The sequence below is a fragment of the Onychostruthus taczanowskii genome, unplaced genomic scaffold (assembly GCF_017590055.1).
Source record: "Onychostruthus taczanowskii isolate IOZ18803 unplaced genomic scaffold, ASM1759005v1 scaffold56, whole genome shotgun sequence".
NCBI lineage: Eukaryota > Metazoa > Chordata > Aves > Passeriformes > Passeridae > Onychostruthus > Onychostruthus taczanowskii.
This window is the reverse complement of record NW_024503235.1, coordinates 2,150,213-2,162,952: the sequence shown is the minus strand read 5'-3', so window position 1 is coordinate 2,162,952 and position 12,740 is coordinate 2,150,213. Positions and strand designations below refer to the sequence as shown.

The following is a 12,740-nucleotide window of genomic DNA, read 5'->3' as shown; positions in this document are numbered from 1 at the left end:
AGCATTTATGCTTTAAAGGCTGCTGGATTGCCAGCTGCAATAACTGTTTTGATTGCAGCCTGAGCTGATGGTGGGCATCCTACCAGAAAAATAATGGGCTGGGCTTTAATTATGGCACCTGCACTCCCCAAGTGCGTCAGCACGGCCGTGCTGCATCCAAGGGATGGCAAATGTGCAACAGATGGAGCTGAGGGGGCTTGGAACAGGCCTGGGGGGTCCTGCCTGGGTGTTGGGGTTTGGGGGAAAAAGAAATGTTCAGGTGTGGCTTGAAGCTGCTGAGCAGAGTTGAACCAGGGGAGGTTTAAATTGGATTATAGGTAAAGTTTCTCCATGGAAAGAGTGGTCAGGCATTGCCCTGGGAGGTTTGGAATGCCCATCCCTGGAGGGGCATCCAAAGGAAGAGCTGGAGGTGGCACTTGGGGACAAAGTGGGGACTGGGCACAGCTTGGACTCGATGGTCCTGGAGGGCTTTTCCAGCCTCCCTGATTCTGGGATTCTGTCCCATCCAGGCTGAGCTCCATGGCAGGTGGGGTTTGTCACCTGTGGAAGGTGCTTTTCACTGCCATCGACTCTCCCAAAACTGATTTTTCCTGTCCTGCTGCAAGCTGGGAGCCAAACCAGGCAGACTTGCAGCGTCCGTGGCACACCTGAAGCAGAGCACGAGGGATGCAAACAGAGCAGAGGATTTCTGTGTTGATTTGTTTGGATATATTGATTTTTTTGCACCTTGTGGCTCTGCACAACTCCTGACAGGAGGGGACAGCCAGGGGGGGTCGGGCTGTGCTCCCAGGGAACAGGGACAAGATGAGAGGGAACGGCCTCAAGCTTTGTCAGGGGAAGTTTAGCTTGGACATCAGGAGAAGTTTCTCCATGGAAAGAGTGGTCAGGCATTGCCCTGGGAGGTTTGGAGTGCCCATCCCTGGAAGGGCATCCAAAGGAAGAGCTGGATGTGGCACTTGTGGGGACTGGGCACAGCTTGGACTCGATGGTCCTGGAGGGCTTTTCCAGCCTCCCTGATTCTGGGATTCTGTCCCATCCAGGCTGAGCTCCATGGCAGGTGGGGTTTGTCACCTGTGGAAGGTGCTTTTCACTGCCATCGACTCTCCCAAAACTGATTTTTCCTGTCCTGCTGCAAGCTGGGAGCCAAACCAGGCAGACTTGCAGCGTCCGTGGCACACCTGAAGCAGAGCACGAGGGATGCAAACAGAGCAGAGGATTTCTGTGTTGATTTGTTTGGATATATTGATTTTTTTGCAAGGGCAAGCTTATCAAGTGGCATTTCTGGCGCTGGTTTCGTTTGGTTCCTCGCTGCAGGAGCAAAATTAAGCCAATGAAAAACACATTGCAGATCTCACACAATCAGCACTGGCTCCGAGCACGTTAAGGGGATAATCACTCAATAATCCATTTGGCTAGAGGTACAGAAGGAATGGAATATGATTATTCCTGCTGTTATTACTGCCCTCACCTCCATAAAAACAAGGAGTGGAGTTTGCTGCTTCCTTGCCTTGTTAGTGAGTGTTTTTTGTGGTTGCTGCCCTGAAGATCAGCGATGTCAGAATTGCTGTTTGGTGGGGAATGATTCCATGTTCTGTCTGCCTTTCCCCTGCTTTAAATCTCTCTGGGGTGCAGATTTAGGGAGGAAGGCAGGAGAGCAGTTACCAAGCAGGGATTCCTGCCAATGCTGGCTGTCCTGGGGCTTTGCAACAGCAGAGCTGAGGTTTTGAACATAGCCATGGTAAGTGATTGTTCTTCAAGGGGATGCTGCCTTGGACAAGACAAGGACATAGAGAAGAAAAAAAGAAAGCAGTTGTGTGAGTTGGCTGGAGGCTTAAGAGGAGAAGTGGCTTTCATTGTGATTTCAGTGAGAAGCAGGAGCAGCTCCAGCTCGTTCCCAGGGCAGGATTTCCCTGCAGGAGCAGCCAGGGAGGGCTGTGGGGCAGAGCTGGAGGTGCTGCACAGGTATTTCCCTGACTGCAGCAGCATTTCCTGCTCCCTCCTGGCTCAGTTTGCTTTCAGTGGAGCCACCTGGGATGTTCTGTGGGCTGAGGGGATTTTTGGTGTGTGGGGAGTGGGTTTGGTGCCTTTGGTGGGGACACGCGAGGGAACCTCTGAGGGTCAGAGCTGCTTGGCTTTATCAATTTCTAGAGGCTCCCCTGGAAATTGTCTCTCCAGTCAGTGTGGGCTCTGAGAACAAGCTCAGTGACAATTTCATGCCCTCGTGCACAGGAACTTCTCTTTTAAAGCCCTGTTAGTAGAAAACAGCAGTTGTGTTGGAATAAATGCTGCAGGGCAGTGTTGTTTCAGGTAACACTTAATTCCTGTGACTCCTGGGGGAGAGCAGCTCTTCCTTACAGGTAAAGGACATGTTCCTGTTGCCCTGAATTAAAAGCAACATCTGCAGAGTGGGATCCTCTTAGCACAGGGGCTGTGAGCAGAATCCACGATGCAAAAAGCTCAGCTCAGAGGGAGCAGATCCACTCTGGGGAATGAAAGGCATTCACAAGTTCCTGGGTGATGGTATGGGCTGATCAGGGGAAGACAAATCAGCAGGTTCTGCTTTTATTAAAGCTGGTCCAGGCATTTCCTGGATTTTTTTTTTAAGTGCATGGATGTTTCAGCAGGCCACTCTAATTAAACTGCCAAATTGATTAATAAAAACAATGACACTTCCACTCAGCACAGTAAAAACTGAATCCTTCTGGCTCCTGGAAGCTCTGATTGTTAATAAACAGGAGCAATTGTCCTTCCAGCTTGTCCAGACCATGGATTTTATGCTGAGGGCTGGTCAGTGCTGCTGTGCTGACATTAAAACTTAAATCATGGGCTGGCAACTCCGTGAGCTCTGCCAATAACTGGAATTTTTGCTTCAATAAAGTTCTCAGGCAGAGCCTGTCATCTCTCATCAGTCAGAGCTCAAATGTGTGTGAAATAATACTTAAGTTTGCTCAATGAGAGGCAGAGAGAAGAGGAGGGAAGTTCCCTCACTGTCTCAGGGGCTGGTGATGACTATGAGCAGGAATTGCTTGGGCTGGGTGCTCAGAGAAATTTCAATTTCAATTTCATTTTAAACCCCCCCCAAATCTGGTTTTGTTCTGTGGGTGCCTTTTCATTCTGTATGAAGAGAGGAAACACCCTGAATGAAATAACATTTACAGGTATTCCCTAAAGGGGCAGAAAGCTTTGTGTCACAGGTGATCCTTTTCCCCCCGGCACAAAGTTTGGCTGCTCTACATGGTATAAACCTCAGAGTGTGCTTAAGAAGCTTTAAATTCTCTTTTTTTTTCCTGTTTATCTCATGCTACTCCTGCCCTTGTGATCCTTTGAGCACTCTTGATCCCAAATGATACCAAATTCCTTCAGTTCCTGCTGCTCCTGTGGTTTATAAAAGTCTGGGTTTGGGGCTGCTCAGGGATTGCTCCTGAATTCCTGACCCCAGTAATGGCAGGCAGGAGTCCTCTGTGGGAATCCTTTAAACTGGAAATCTGTCCAGGAATCCCCTTGGCCACGTGTGAGGAGCTTTGGAAGTTGTAAAAATGTAATTTTGGTCAACAGGCTGGTCTGGGGATGGCTCAGCACCAAGGGTTTGTGTTTGGGATTAATGAAAATCAGTAATAAACAGGTTTTTATAATAAAATCAGTTGTCATTTAGCTGTGAGTCCATGAGGGGAGCAGGTGGGACTTCCTGGATTTGTCCAATTTTATTTTCTTCTCTTCACTCTGATTTGTGCCCATGTCCTGGGAATTCCTGCAGTGCAGCTCCCAGACCCTCTGGTGCAGCAATTTCCCGGCTGTGAGCTTGGATTTTTACCTCAGGGAGGAGGTGGGAACCATCCCTTGGTACATTTTGGATCTGTGCACACATAAAACTCCTGTCCTTGTCCTGGTGCTGGACTGGGGAGGATTCCTAGAACCTTCTAGCCTTTTCCATGTCAGACACTCTGGAGGCACCACACTGAAGGTTTATTTAGTTGTTAACGTTCATTTTTTGCCTGTTTTTTGAGTTCAGTTTAGTGCAGTTTGTAGAACACTTCAGTCAGATTTTTACTCCAAGGTTCTCAAAACATTTTAAGCATTATTGAACAAAGCCCTGGGCTCACTCAGCACCCCAAAATCTCTGTCCCATGGGGTGGGTTCTGCTCCAGCATCCCAGGCCTGGGTTTGTGGAGTGTCCCAGGGCAGGTGTTGGTGACCAGGGAGGGCTTTGGGACAGAACCAGTGAAGAACCACAGGAGTGGAGAAAACCTGTGAAAAACTGTGGAAAACTCTGAAAAATTACAGGAGCAGTTCCTGTGGGCAGGCAGAAGGTGGGAAAAGCCCAGGATTTGTTGCTCTCAGGCTGTCCCAGGTGCTCAGGAGCTCTGAGCTCCTCCAGGAGTGTGATGGGATCAACCCCACTCCTGGTTTTTGTAGGGCAGCAATGCTGAGTGTGACCTGGTGTGGGATTTTCCCAATGAATGTGACCTGGTGTGAGTTTTTCCCCAATGAATGTGACCTGGTGTGAGTTTTCTCCAGTCAGAAGTGGTGAGTGTGACCTCATTGTGGGCTTTTCCTGGTAAGTGTGACCTTGCTGTGGGTTTTTCAGGTCAGAATTCGTCAGTGTGACTTTGCTGTGAGCTTTTACCAGGTCAGAAGTGATGAGTGTGACCATGCTATGGGTTTTTGTAGAGCAGTGGTATGACTGTGCTGTGGGTTTTTCCCTGTGAGTGTGACCTTGTGTGGTTTTTTCCTGGTGACTGTGACCTGGCTGTGGGTTTTTTACCAGGTCAGAAGTGGTGAGTATGACCTTGTGTGGGTTTTTCCTGCTGGGGCTGACCTGGCTGTGTGTTTTCCCTGTGAGTGTGACCTTGCTGTGGGTTTTTCCTGGTGGAACTGACCTTGTGTGGGTTTTTCCTGGTGGGGCTGACCTTGTCTGGGTTTTTCCTGGTGGAACTGACCTTGTCTGGGTTTTTCCTGGTGGGGCTGACCTTGTGTGGGCTTTTCCTGCTGAGGCAGACCTTGCTGTGAGTTTTTCCTGGTGGGACTGAGCTTGCTGTGGGTTTTTCAGGTCAGAAGTGGTCAATGTGACCATGCTGTGGGTTTTTGTAGGGCAGTGATGAGTGTGACCTCACTATGGGTTTTTCCTGGTGAATGTGACCTTGTGTGGGCTTTTTGCCAGGTCAGAAATGGGGAGTGTGACCATGCTGTGGGTTTTTCCCTGTGAGTGTGACCTTGTGTGGGTTTTTTCTGGTGGAACTGACCTTGTGTGGGTTTTTCCTAGTGGAACTGACCTTGTGTGGGTTTTTCCTGGTGGAACTGACCTTGTGTGGGTTTTTCCTGGTGGAACTGACGTCGTGTGGGTTTTTCCTGGTGGAACTGACCTTGTGTGGGTTTTTCCTGGTGGAACTGACGTCGTGTGGGTTTTTCCTGGTGGAACTGACGTCGTGTGGGTTTTTCCTGGTGGAACTGACCTTGTGTGGCTTTTTTTCCAGGCTGACAGGATTCCAGCTGCCTGCTCCCATCGTCAGCACTGGCCTGGTGCTGTCCCTGTGGCTCGTCAGTGACTACGCCGTGAGTGCCCAAGGCTTCCAGGCCAGCTACGAGGGTGAGTCCAGGAGGGGCTGGAATTGCACCTGGACTGGGCTTGGGAGGTGGGAAACTAAGCTGCAGAGTCTGCACCAGGATCTGGATATCTCTGCCTCATTGTTGTGTAATTTAATTTACTTTTTTTTCAGCATTTAAATTGCTTGTTCCTTCCAGCAGAGTGGGATTTTTTTTGTTAAAAGTGTGCTCTGGCTGAATTCCCTGGAGTATCTGGGAAGGGTAGGTAATGTCAGGAGAATTAATCCACAGACATCAGAGATTTATGTCCAAAAAGAGACAGAGGAGTCCTTTTACTTTATTCCAATAAAGGCAGAGGCCATGGGGCATTCCCCTGGGGTCTCTCCAATTTTTGGAGGACTCAGCCTCCTTTTTATCCCAATTTCCCAGCTGCATTTCTCTTCTCTCTTTCCCCATTTCTGAGGTACTTGAGAGGTTCAGAGTTCCCAGAACACCTGATCCCCAAGATTCCCCTCTAATGTATAACCCTCCTTTTAATTTTTAATTCTAATGGAATTTAGGGTTTTCCCCATTGTTTCTTTCATCTTTCAATATCCAATTCCATTTATCAGCAAACTTAAATTTTATTTGTACAAGCAAATATCTTTTCCCATTCACCAATCCTTCCCATTGTTTCTTTTCTCTCTCAGTGCTGGTTTTATCCACCAGTTTCTTGGAAAGACAAATCCCTCATTCCTCTCAGTAATGTGGGGCAGATTTCCAGGAGCAGTGTCCCATGTAGGCACCAGGAGATTTGATTTACTGCACTTCCCTTGCATTCTCCTCACCCATTTGTTATTTTGCCTTTCCCTGCCCCTGCCTCCCCCAGCCCTGAGCTCACCCTGTGTTTGTGCCATCAGTGATGCCCAGTGGCTGTGGGGGTGAAGGGTTGTGTGTGAAAGCTGCAAACCTGGGGCAGAGGAACCCTTGGACATCTGGAAAAAGCTGTTTTATAGTGGAAGTCATGTCAGGATGTTCCATGGTGCTGCTGGGGGAATGACAAATTAACCATGTTAAAATGCAGCTTACACGGCTGTTGATTACTGAACCTAAAATGCTGCTCAGCTCCCCATAAATGTTTTTGGTTTTTTTTTTTTATCTTGAGTCCCTAAAATTATCATTAAGGCTGAAAACTTGTTGGTAATGAGTCCAACTGGCCAATTACCCCAGACATTCAGCCAGGGAAATGCTTCACTGAGGTGATGGTGGAGCCTCGCAGCATTTCCTGCTCTTGACAATTAAATTCTGCTCAAATCCCCTCCAGTTTCTGCTGAAATTCCCTCATTCTCTGCTATGCCTCGAGGCACTGGGGGGGTTTTCTTGGTGCTGAAGGTTTTGGGACAGGTAAGGATTTTGGGATAGGTGAAGATTTTGGGACAGGGGAAGCTTTTGGGACAGGTGAGGATGTTGGGACAGGTGAGGATTTTGGAGCAGATGAGGATGTCAGGACAGGTGAAAGTTTTGGGGCAGGTGAGGATGTTGGGATAAGTAAGGCTGTCAGGACAGGTGAGGATTTTGGGACAGGTGAGGATTTTGGAACAGGTGAATCTTGTGGGATAGGTGGGAACTTCAGGACAGGTGAGGATTTTGGGAGAGGGGAAGCTTTTAGACAGGCAGGTGAGGATTTTGGGACAGGTGAGGATTTTGGAACAGGTGAATCTTGTGGGATAGGTGGGAATTTCAGGACAGGTGAGGATTTTGGGACAGGGGAAGCTTTTAGACAGATGAGGATGTTAGGACAGGTGAAGCTTTTGGGATAGGTGAAGCTCTTCAGACCAGTGAGGATGTTGGGGCAGGTGACACATTTGGGACAATTGAGGATGTTGAGACAGTGAAGGTTTTGGGACAGGTGAGGATTTTGGGATAGGTGAAGCTTTTGGAACAGGGGAAGCTTTTGGGACAGGTGAGGATGTCAGGACAGGTGAGGATTTTGTCACAGGGGACGCTTTTGGGACTGGAGGATTTTGGGACAAGTGGGGATATGGGGACAAGTGAAGCTTTTGGGACAGGTGAGGATGTTGGTACAGGTGAGGATTTTGGCACAGGGGAAGCTTTTGGGACAGGTGAGGATTCTGGGACAGGTGAGCTCAGCACCCATTGGGAGGAAAGACAAATCCATTTGCAAAACTGCTTTTTTTCCCCCCCAAATGTTCCCAATTTGTTCAGATTTTCCCCTTTGCAGTCCCTCTGCTGGAACATCTGCCAGTCTCTGTGTGAGACACGTCACTCCCAAATCCTGGGGCAGAGGACACGCAGCTGCTTTTGCACTTTCTTGACATTTCCAGTTCATTTTTTGGCATTTACACACAGCTCGTTGTACACTTTGTAATGTTCTTTTATTACCTTGATGCCTCAGGAAATCTTGTACAAAGGCTGGCGCCGGGGCTGCCCTTTAGTCACACACATCTGAAACAATCTGGGGTTTATTTGACTGGTGATTAGGAGGCTTTCAGGGCTGTAACTGAGGGGGAAAATAAATGTATTTAAAACTTAACCTGCGCCAGAGTGACAGAGAGAGCACTGGCATAAATCAGAGTTTTATTTTGAAGGTGGGAGAGGAGCTCACTTGCTGAAATACAACCCTGAGCCTGCCCCAAAGCAAATTATTTGCATTTTGGGTGTTAATTAAGGCTGAAGGAGGTGATAAATGCAGTTGGGGTTGCTGCTGGAGTGCTGCTTCAGTTCCTTGGGTGTTGGATTCCAAAATGCAGGGAATTCTCAGAACTGTAAACCAAAGCTTAGAATTAAACCCAGGATTTGATCTGAGACCTTGGAAAAGGCTCCCAAACTGAGGTGCTGGAAGCGAGAATGTGGATTTGTAGTTTAAAGCAGAGACAGGTTAAGTTAAGAAGAGGAAAGTTTAGAGTTTTAGAGTTTAAGATAGAGAAAAAATAATATTAATTACAAAGGTAAACAAGGGGTTTAGAATGCAGTGCTGTGGGTTTGTGTGCCATGGCATGATTGGCTAGCACTGTAGCATGGGTCCGTAAGACGAAATATTTAAGGACTGGGTCAGAAACACAAACATCCTTGTTGGCAGGGTTTTATTGGTCAATAAATCCTTTAAAAGTTTTTTAACTAAGGGTCTTGTGACTTTCTGACCTTCGCTGTAACAATGTGAGCCAAACTCACCCTTCCTGCCTGTGCAGAAGATAAGAAGAACAAATCACATCATCTAAAAACTCACAAGTCCCGTCTGTAACTCATTCAAATTCCTTCCGAAATCCCCATACTGGGGAATCTGTGACTCAGGGAAGAGCCAGTGAGGGATAATTCCCGTTTAAAGGCAGAGCAGTGCATCAGAATCCTGCAGTAAATGGCTCTGCTGTGATCTGCCATCAAAGCCCCCTCATTATTTCATTATTCCCCTCCTCCCTCGGAGCCATCGTTGGGAAATGCACCAAAAGAAACAGAATTTTAAAATTGGCAACGAAAGCTCTCAGGAACTTTTTTTTTTTTTTTTTAAAAAGAGGACAGGAAGAAAGTACAGCTGGAGGCATCAAAGTGGCACAAAAACATTCCCAGTGATGGGGACGCATCAGCTGAGCTTGGTGTGAGCAGAGAACATTTGAACATTTCCTGCCTTGCTGGGGAGGGCAGGGTGAGGCCTGGGTGGGGACATGGCCACGTCATGGCATTCCTGGGGTGTTCCTGGGCATTCCTGGGGTGTTTGTGTTCCATGGGTATTCCTGGGGTGTTCCCTGGGCATTCCCAGGATGTTCACTGGGCATTCCTGGGGTGTTTGTATTCCCTGGGCATTTCCAAGGCGTTCCTGGTGTGTTCCTTGGACATTCCCAAGGTGTTCTCTGGGCATTCCTGGGGTGTTTGTGTGCACTGGACATTCCCAAGGTGTTCTCTGGGTATTCCTGGGGTGTTTGTGTTCACTGGACATTCCTGGTGTGTTCCTTGGACATTCCCAAGGTGTTCTCTGGGCATTCCTGGGGTGCTTGTGTGCACTGGACATTCCTGGTGTGTTCCCTGGGAATTCCTGAGGTGTTCTCTGGACATTCCTGGGATGTTTGTATTCCCTAGCCATTTCCAAGGGATTCCTCGTTCCTTGGACATTCCCAAAGTGTTCCCTGGGCATTCCTGGGGTGTTTATATTCCCTGAGCATTTCCAAGGCATTCCTGGTGTGTTCCCTGGGAATTCCTGAGGTGTTCTCTGGACATTCCTGGGGTGTTTGTGTTCCTTGGGCATTCCCAGGGTGTTTTTGTTCCCTGGGCATTCCTGGGGTGTTTATATTCCCTGAGCATTTCCAAGGCATTCCTGAATTCTTCCTTGGACATTCCCAAAGTGTTCCCTGGGCATTCCTGGGGTGTTTGTGTTCCCTGGGCATTCCCGTGGTGTTTGTTCTGCCCTGGAGGTGGTGCAGTCACCATCCCTGGGTGTGTTTAACAAAGCCTGGATGTGGCACTGGGTGCCAGGGTTGAGTTGAGGTGTTGGGGCTGGGTTGGACTCGATGGTCTTGAAGGTCTCTTCCAACCTGGTCATTCTGGGAATTCTGTGAATCCTGGGAATTTGTGTTCCCTGGGCATTCCTGGGTTGCACCGCCTGGTTCTGCTCCACCTCACCCTGCAGGGTTGGCAGTTCCCAAGTGACCCAAAAAGCTCAGGATATTCCTTGTTATGGGAATTCCTGCTCCTGGGGGCACATTTTAGTTCATTTGGGTTGTGGGATTTTAGTTCATTTGGGTTTGTGGAATTTTAGTTCATTTCAGTTTCTGGGATTTTTTGGGTCTGTGGGATTTTAGTTCATTTGGGTCTGTGGGATTTTAGTTCATTGGGGTTTTTAGTTCATTTGGGTCTGTGGGATTTTAGTTCATTGGGGTTTCTGGGATTTTATTTTATTTGGGTCTGTGGGATTTTAGTTCACTTGGATTTGTGGATTTTAGTTTGGTTTGGCTTTGTTTGCTCGGGGTTTTCCTCCACCAAGGACAGTCTCAGCCTACCAAACCCAGAAGCTCATTTGGGCAACTTTTAGATAAAAATCTCCATTATTGAGTCCCCAAAGCCAACAAGAACTCCAACTGATCCATCAACAGAGCCAAACCCCAGCTGGGAAAAGGGAGAAATGCAGCAGCTGCTGGGGGGCTTGAAAATCTGGGAATGGACCCCCCAAAATCCCATCTGGGGAGAGGAGAGAGGCTTGGGTCAGCACAAATCTGGATTTAGTGGCTGGTGTGGAAAAAGAGCTGAGGGCAGCCACGGCAGGACCAGTGGGAGTGAAAACCTGTCAGCTTTTTCTTGGGGAATTGGGAGAACAGAGAGGATTTCATTTCCATTTCAATCAAATGCTTTGATCTCAAGGTAATTTCTTTACTTACGAGCTTCTAGGAAACACCAGCAGTTCAGGGAGCTCTGTTTCAGCACGTCTCATTTAGAAAATATTGAAATTAAGTGCTTTCATGCTTTTAGCATCCCTAAATTTGTTTTCTTTCCCTGTTTACTGTCCCTTGAATTCAACATGATTTCCTAATTAGCCCCGTTCACCCTCAGACTGGGGGATTTTTCCTTCTTTTCTCACTAAAGGATTTTTTTTTCCCCAGCCCTAACCCAGCTGTGGAGTCCTGAATTTCCTTTCAGCTGCAGAAATTTTGGAGCCAGTTATAAATAATCCCAGTTAAATTTGACTGGGATTTGAATGTTGACAGCCTCATCTGGTGAAAAAAAAAATCTTCCTAAAAATGTAGAAATACCCATTTTTTTTGCTTGTTCTGGAAGATGTGTGAGGCTGGACTGCAAAGGGAATTAATTCCTCTCCTTGCTGAGGAATTCACTCAGAGCTGACTTCAAATAAATCAGGCAAGTTTGAGACAGTGAGAGGAAAAGTGACACAAATTCCACAGAAATAATAAATAAAGCAGGGGTGCAGAGCAGGTGGTTTATTTGAAATGAAAGGATAAAAGAAGATTAAATTATTAAAGTAAATTCAATTATTATGAAATCACCACCTCTGGGTGCTGTGTTAGAGCAGAGGGTGACAAATAAAAAGGGATTTAAGGAAAAACACAATGGTGGAAGTGTTTGGGTTGGAAAAGACTTCCCAAATCCAACTTTGGGGCAATTCCTACCTTGTCAAGCAGAGCATGAGGTTGTATTTTCATTTATTTCCTTGTCAGGACACAATTTATAAATCTATCTGTAGAAGAGGGACATAAATATATATACATAAAGGGGTATATATAATTTTTTTATATATATATATAATATATATATATATAATATAATTTAATCTGTATATATATTTTAGATATAAATATAGGGGAAAATATTTTAAAGGGATATAGAGAAAAACAAATATGAAAAAATTAATAAAATTTTAAATAAAAATATACATAAAATACACCTATATTTAAGTAAAATATAAATGAAGAGGGCTCTGTAAAAATAGAGGGATGCAATAATGTCAGATGCTATTTTTTAGGAATACTCAACTATGGAACTTGGAATTTTACTTTTAGGGTGGGTTTTTTCTTTGGTGGTCTGGATTTTTGCCCCCCTAAAAAGCAGAAATCAGTGGGAATTCCTGGAGGGAAGCAGGGCCCTTTTTTAAAGGGATACAAAGGGATATAAACCAGAAAGTGCCTGTTTTAAATAGATATATAAACATAAATACACAAATATTTAACTAAAATACTAAAAATGCCTTTTTTTTTTTTTTTTTTTTTTTTTTTAGGAATCTTCCTCTTTGTAACTTAAAATTTTAATTTCAGGGCAGGGTTTTTGTTGGTGGTCTGGATCTTCCCCCCCAAAAAAGTAGAATTCAGTGGGAATTCCTGGGGGGAAGCAGGGCCCTGTGGATCCCTGAGGAATTCCAGGGGCTGAAAATTTCCCTTCCCAAGACATGGATGGCAGCTGCACCAAATTCTCTCTGCAAGCACTGATTGAAAAGGAGCAATTAGGGCTGCACGAACACTGCTCATTTTCAGGAATTAGAGGCGTTGAAATCCCGAGGGAAACAGCCCCGAGGAGCTGGAGCTGTTTGGAAATAAATACTGGGCTCATTCTTCACAGGCTCTTTGCAGAGTTGTGCAAACAGATGGAGAAAATACAATTAAATTGTATTTTTATTGCTGCTTCCGTCCCTCTCGGAGCATTCCTGGCTCTGGGATTTTTTGGGATGTTGCTGCTGCATTTCTCCTTTTTCCCAGCTGGGGTTT

General features: G+C 46.4%; 1 protein-coding gene across 1 annotated transcript in view; it reads left to right on the top strand.

Annotated features, from left to right (window-relative positions):
* Positions 1–12,740, top strand: part of CSMD2 (CUB and Sushi multiple domains 2) — a 244,171-nt gene that overhangs the window by 30,251 nt on the left and 201,180 nt on the right. Inside the window, exon 3 of the mRNA XM_041417597.1 lies at positions 5,472–5,584. Coding sequence (XP_041273531.1) covers positions 5,472–5,584 — 113 coding nt within the window. The remainder of the gene's footprint in view (positions 1–5,471; positions 5,585–12,740) is intronic.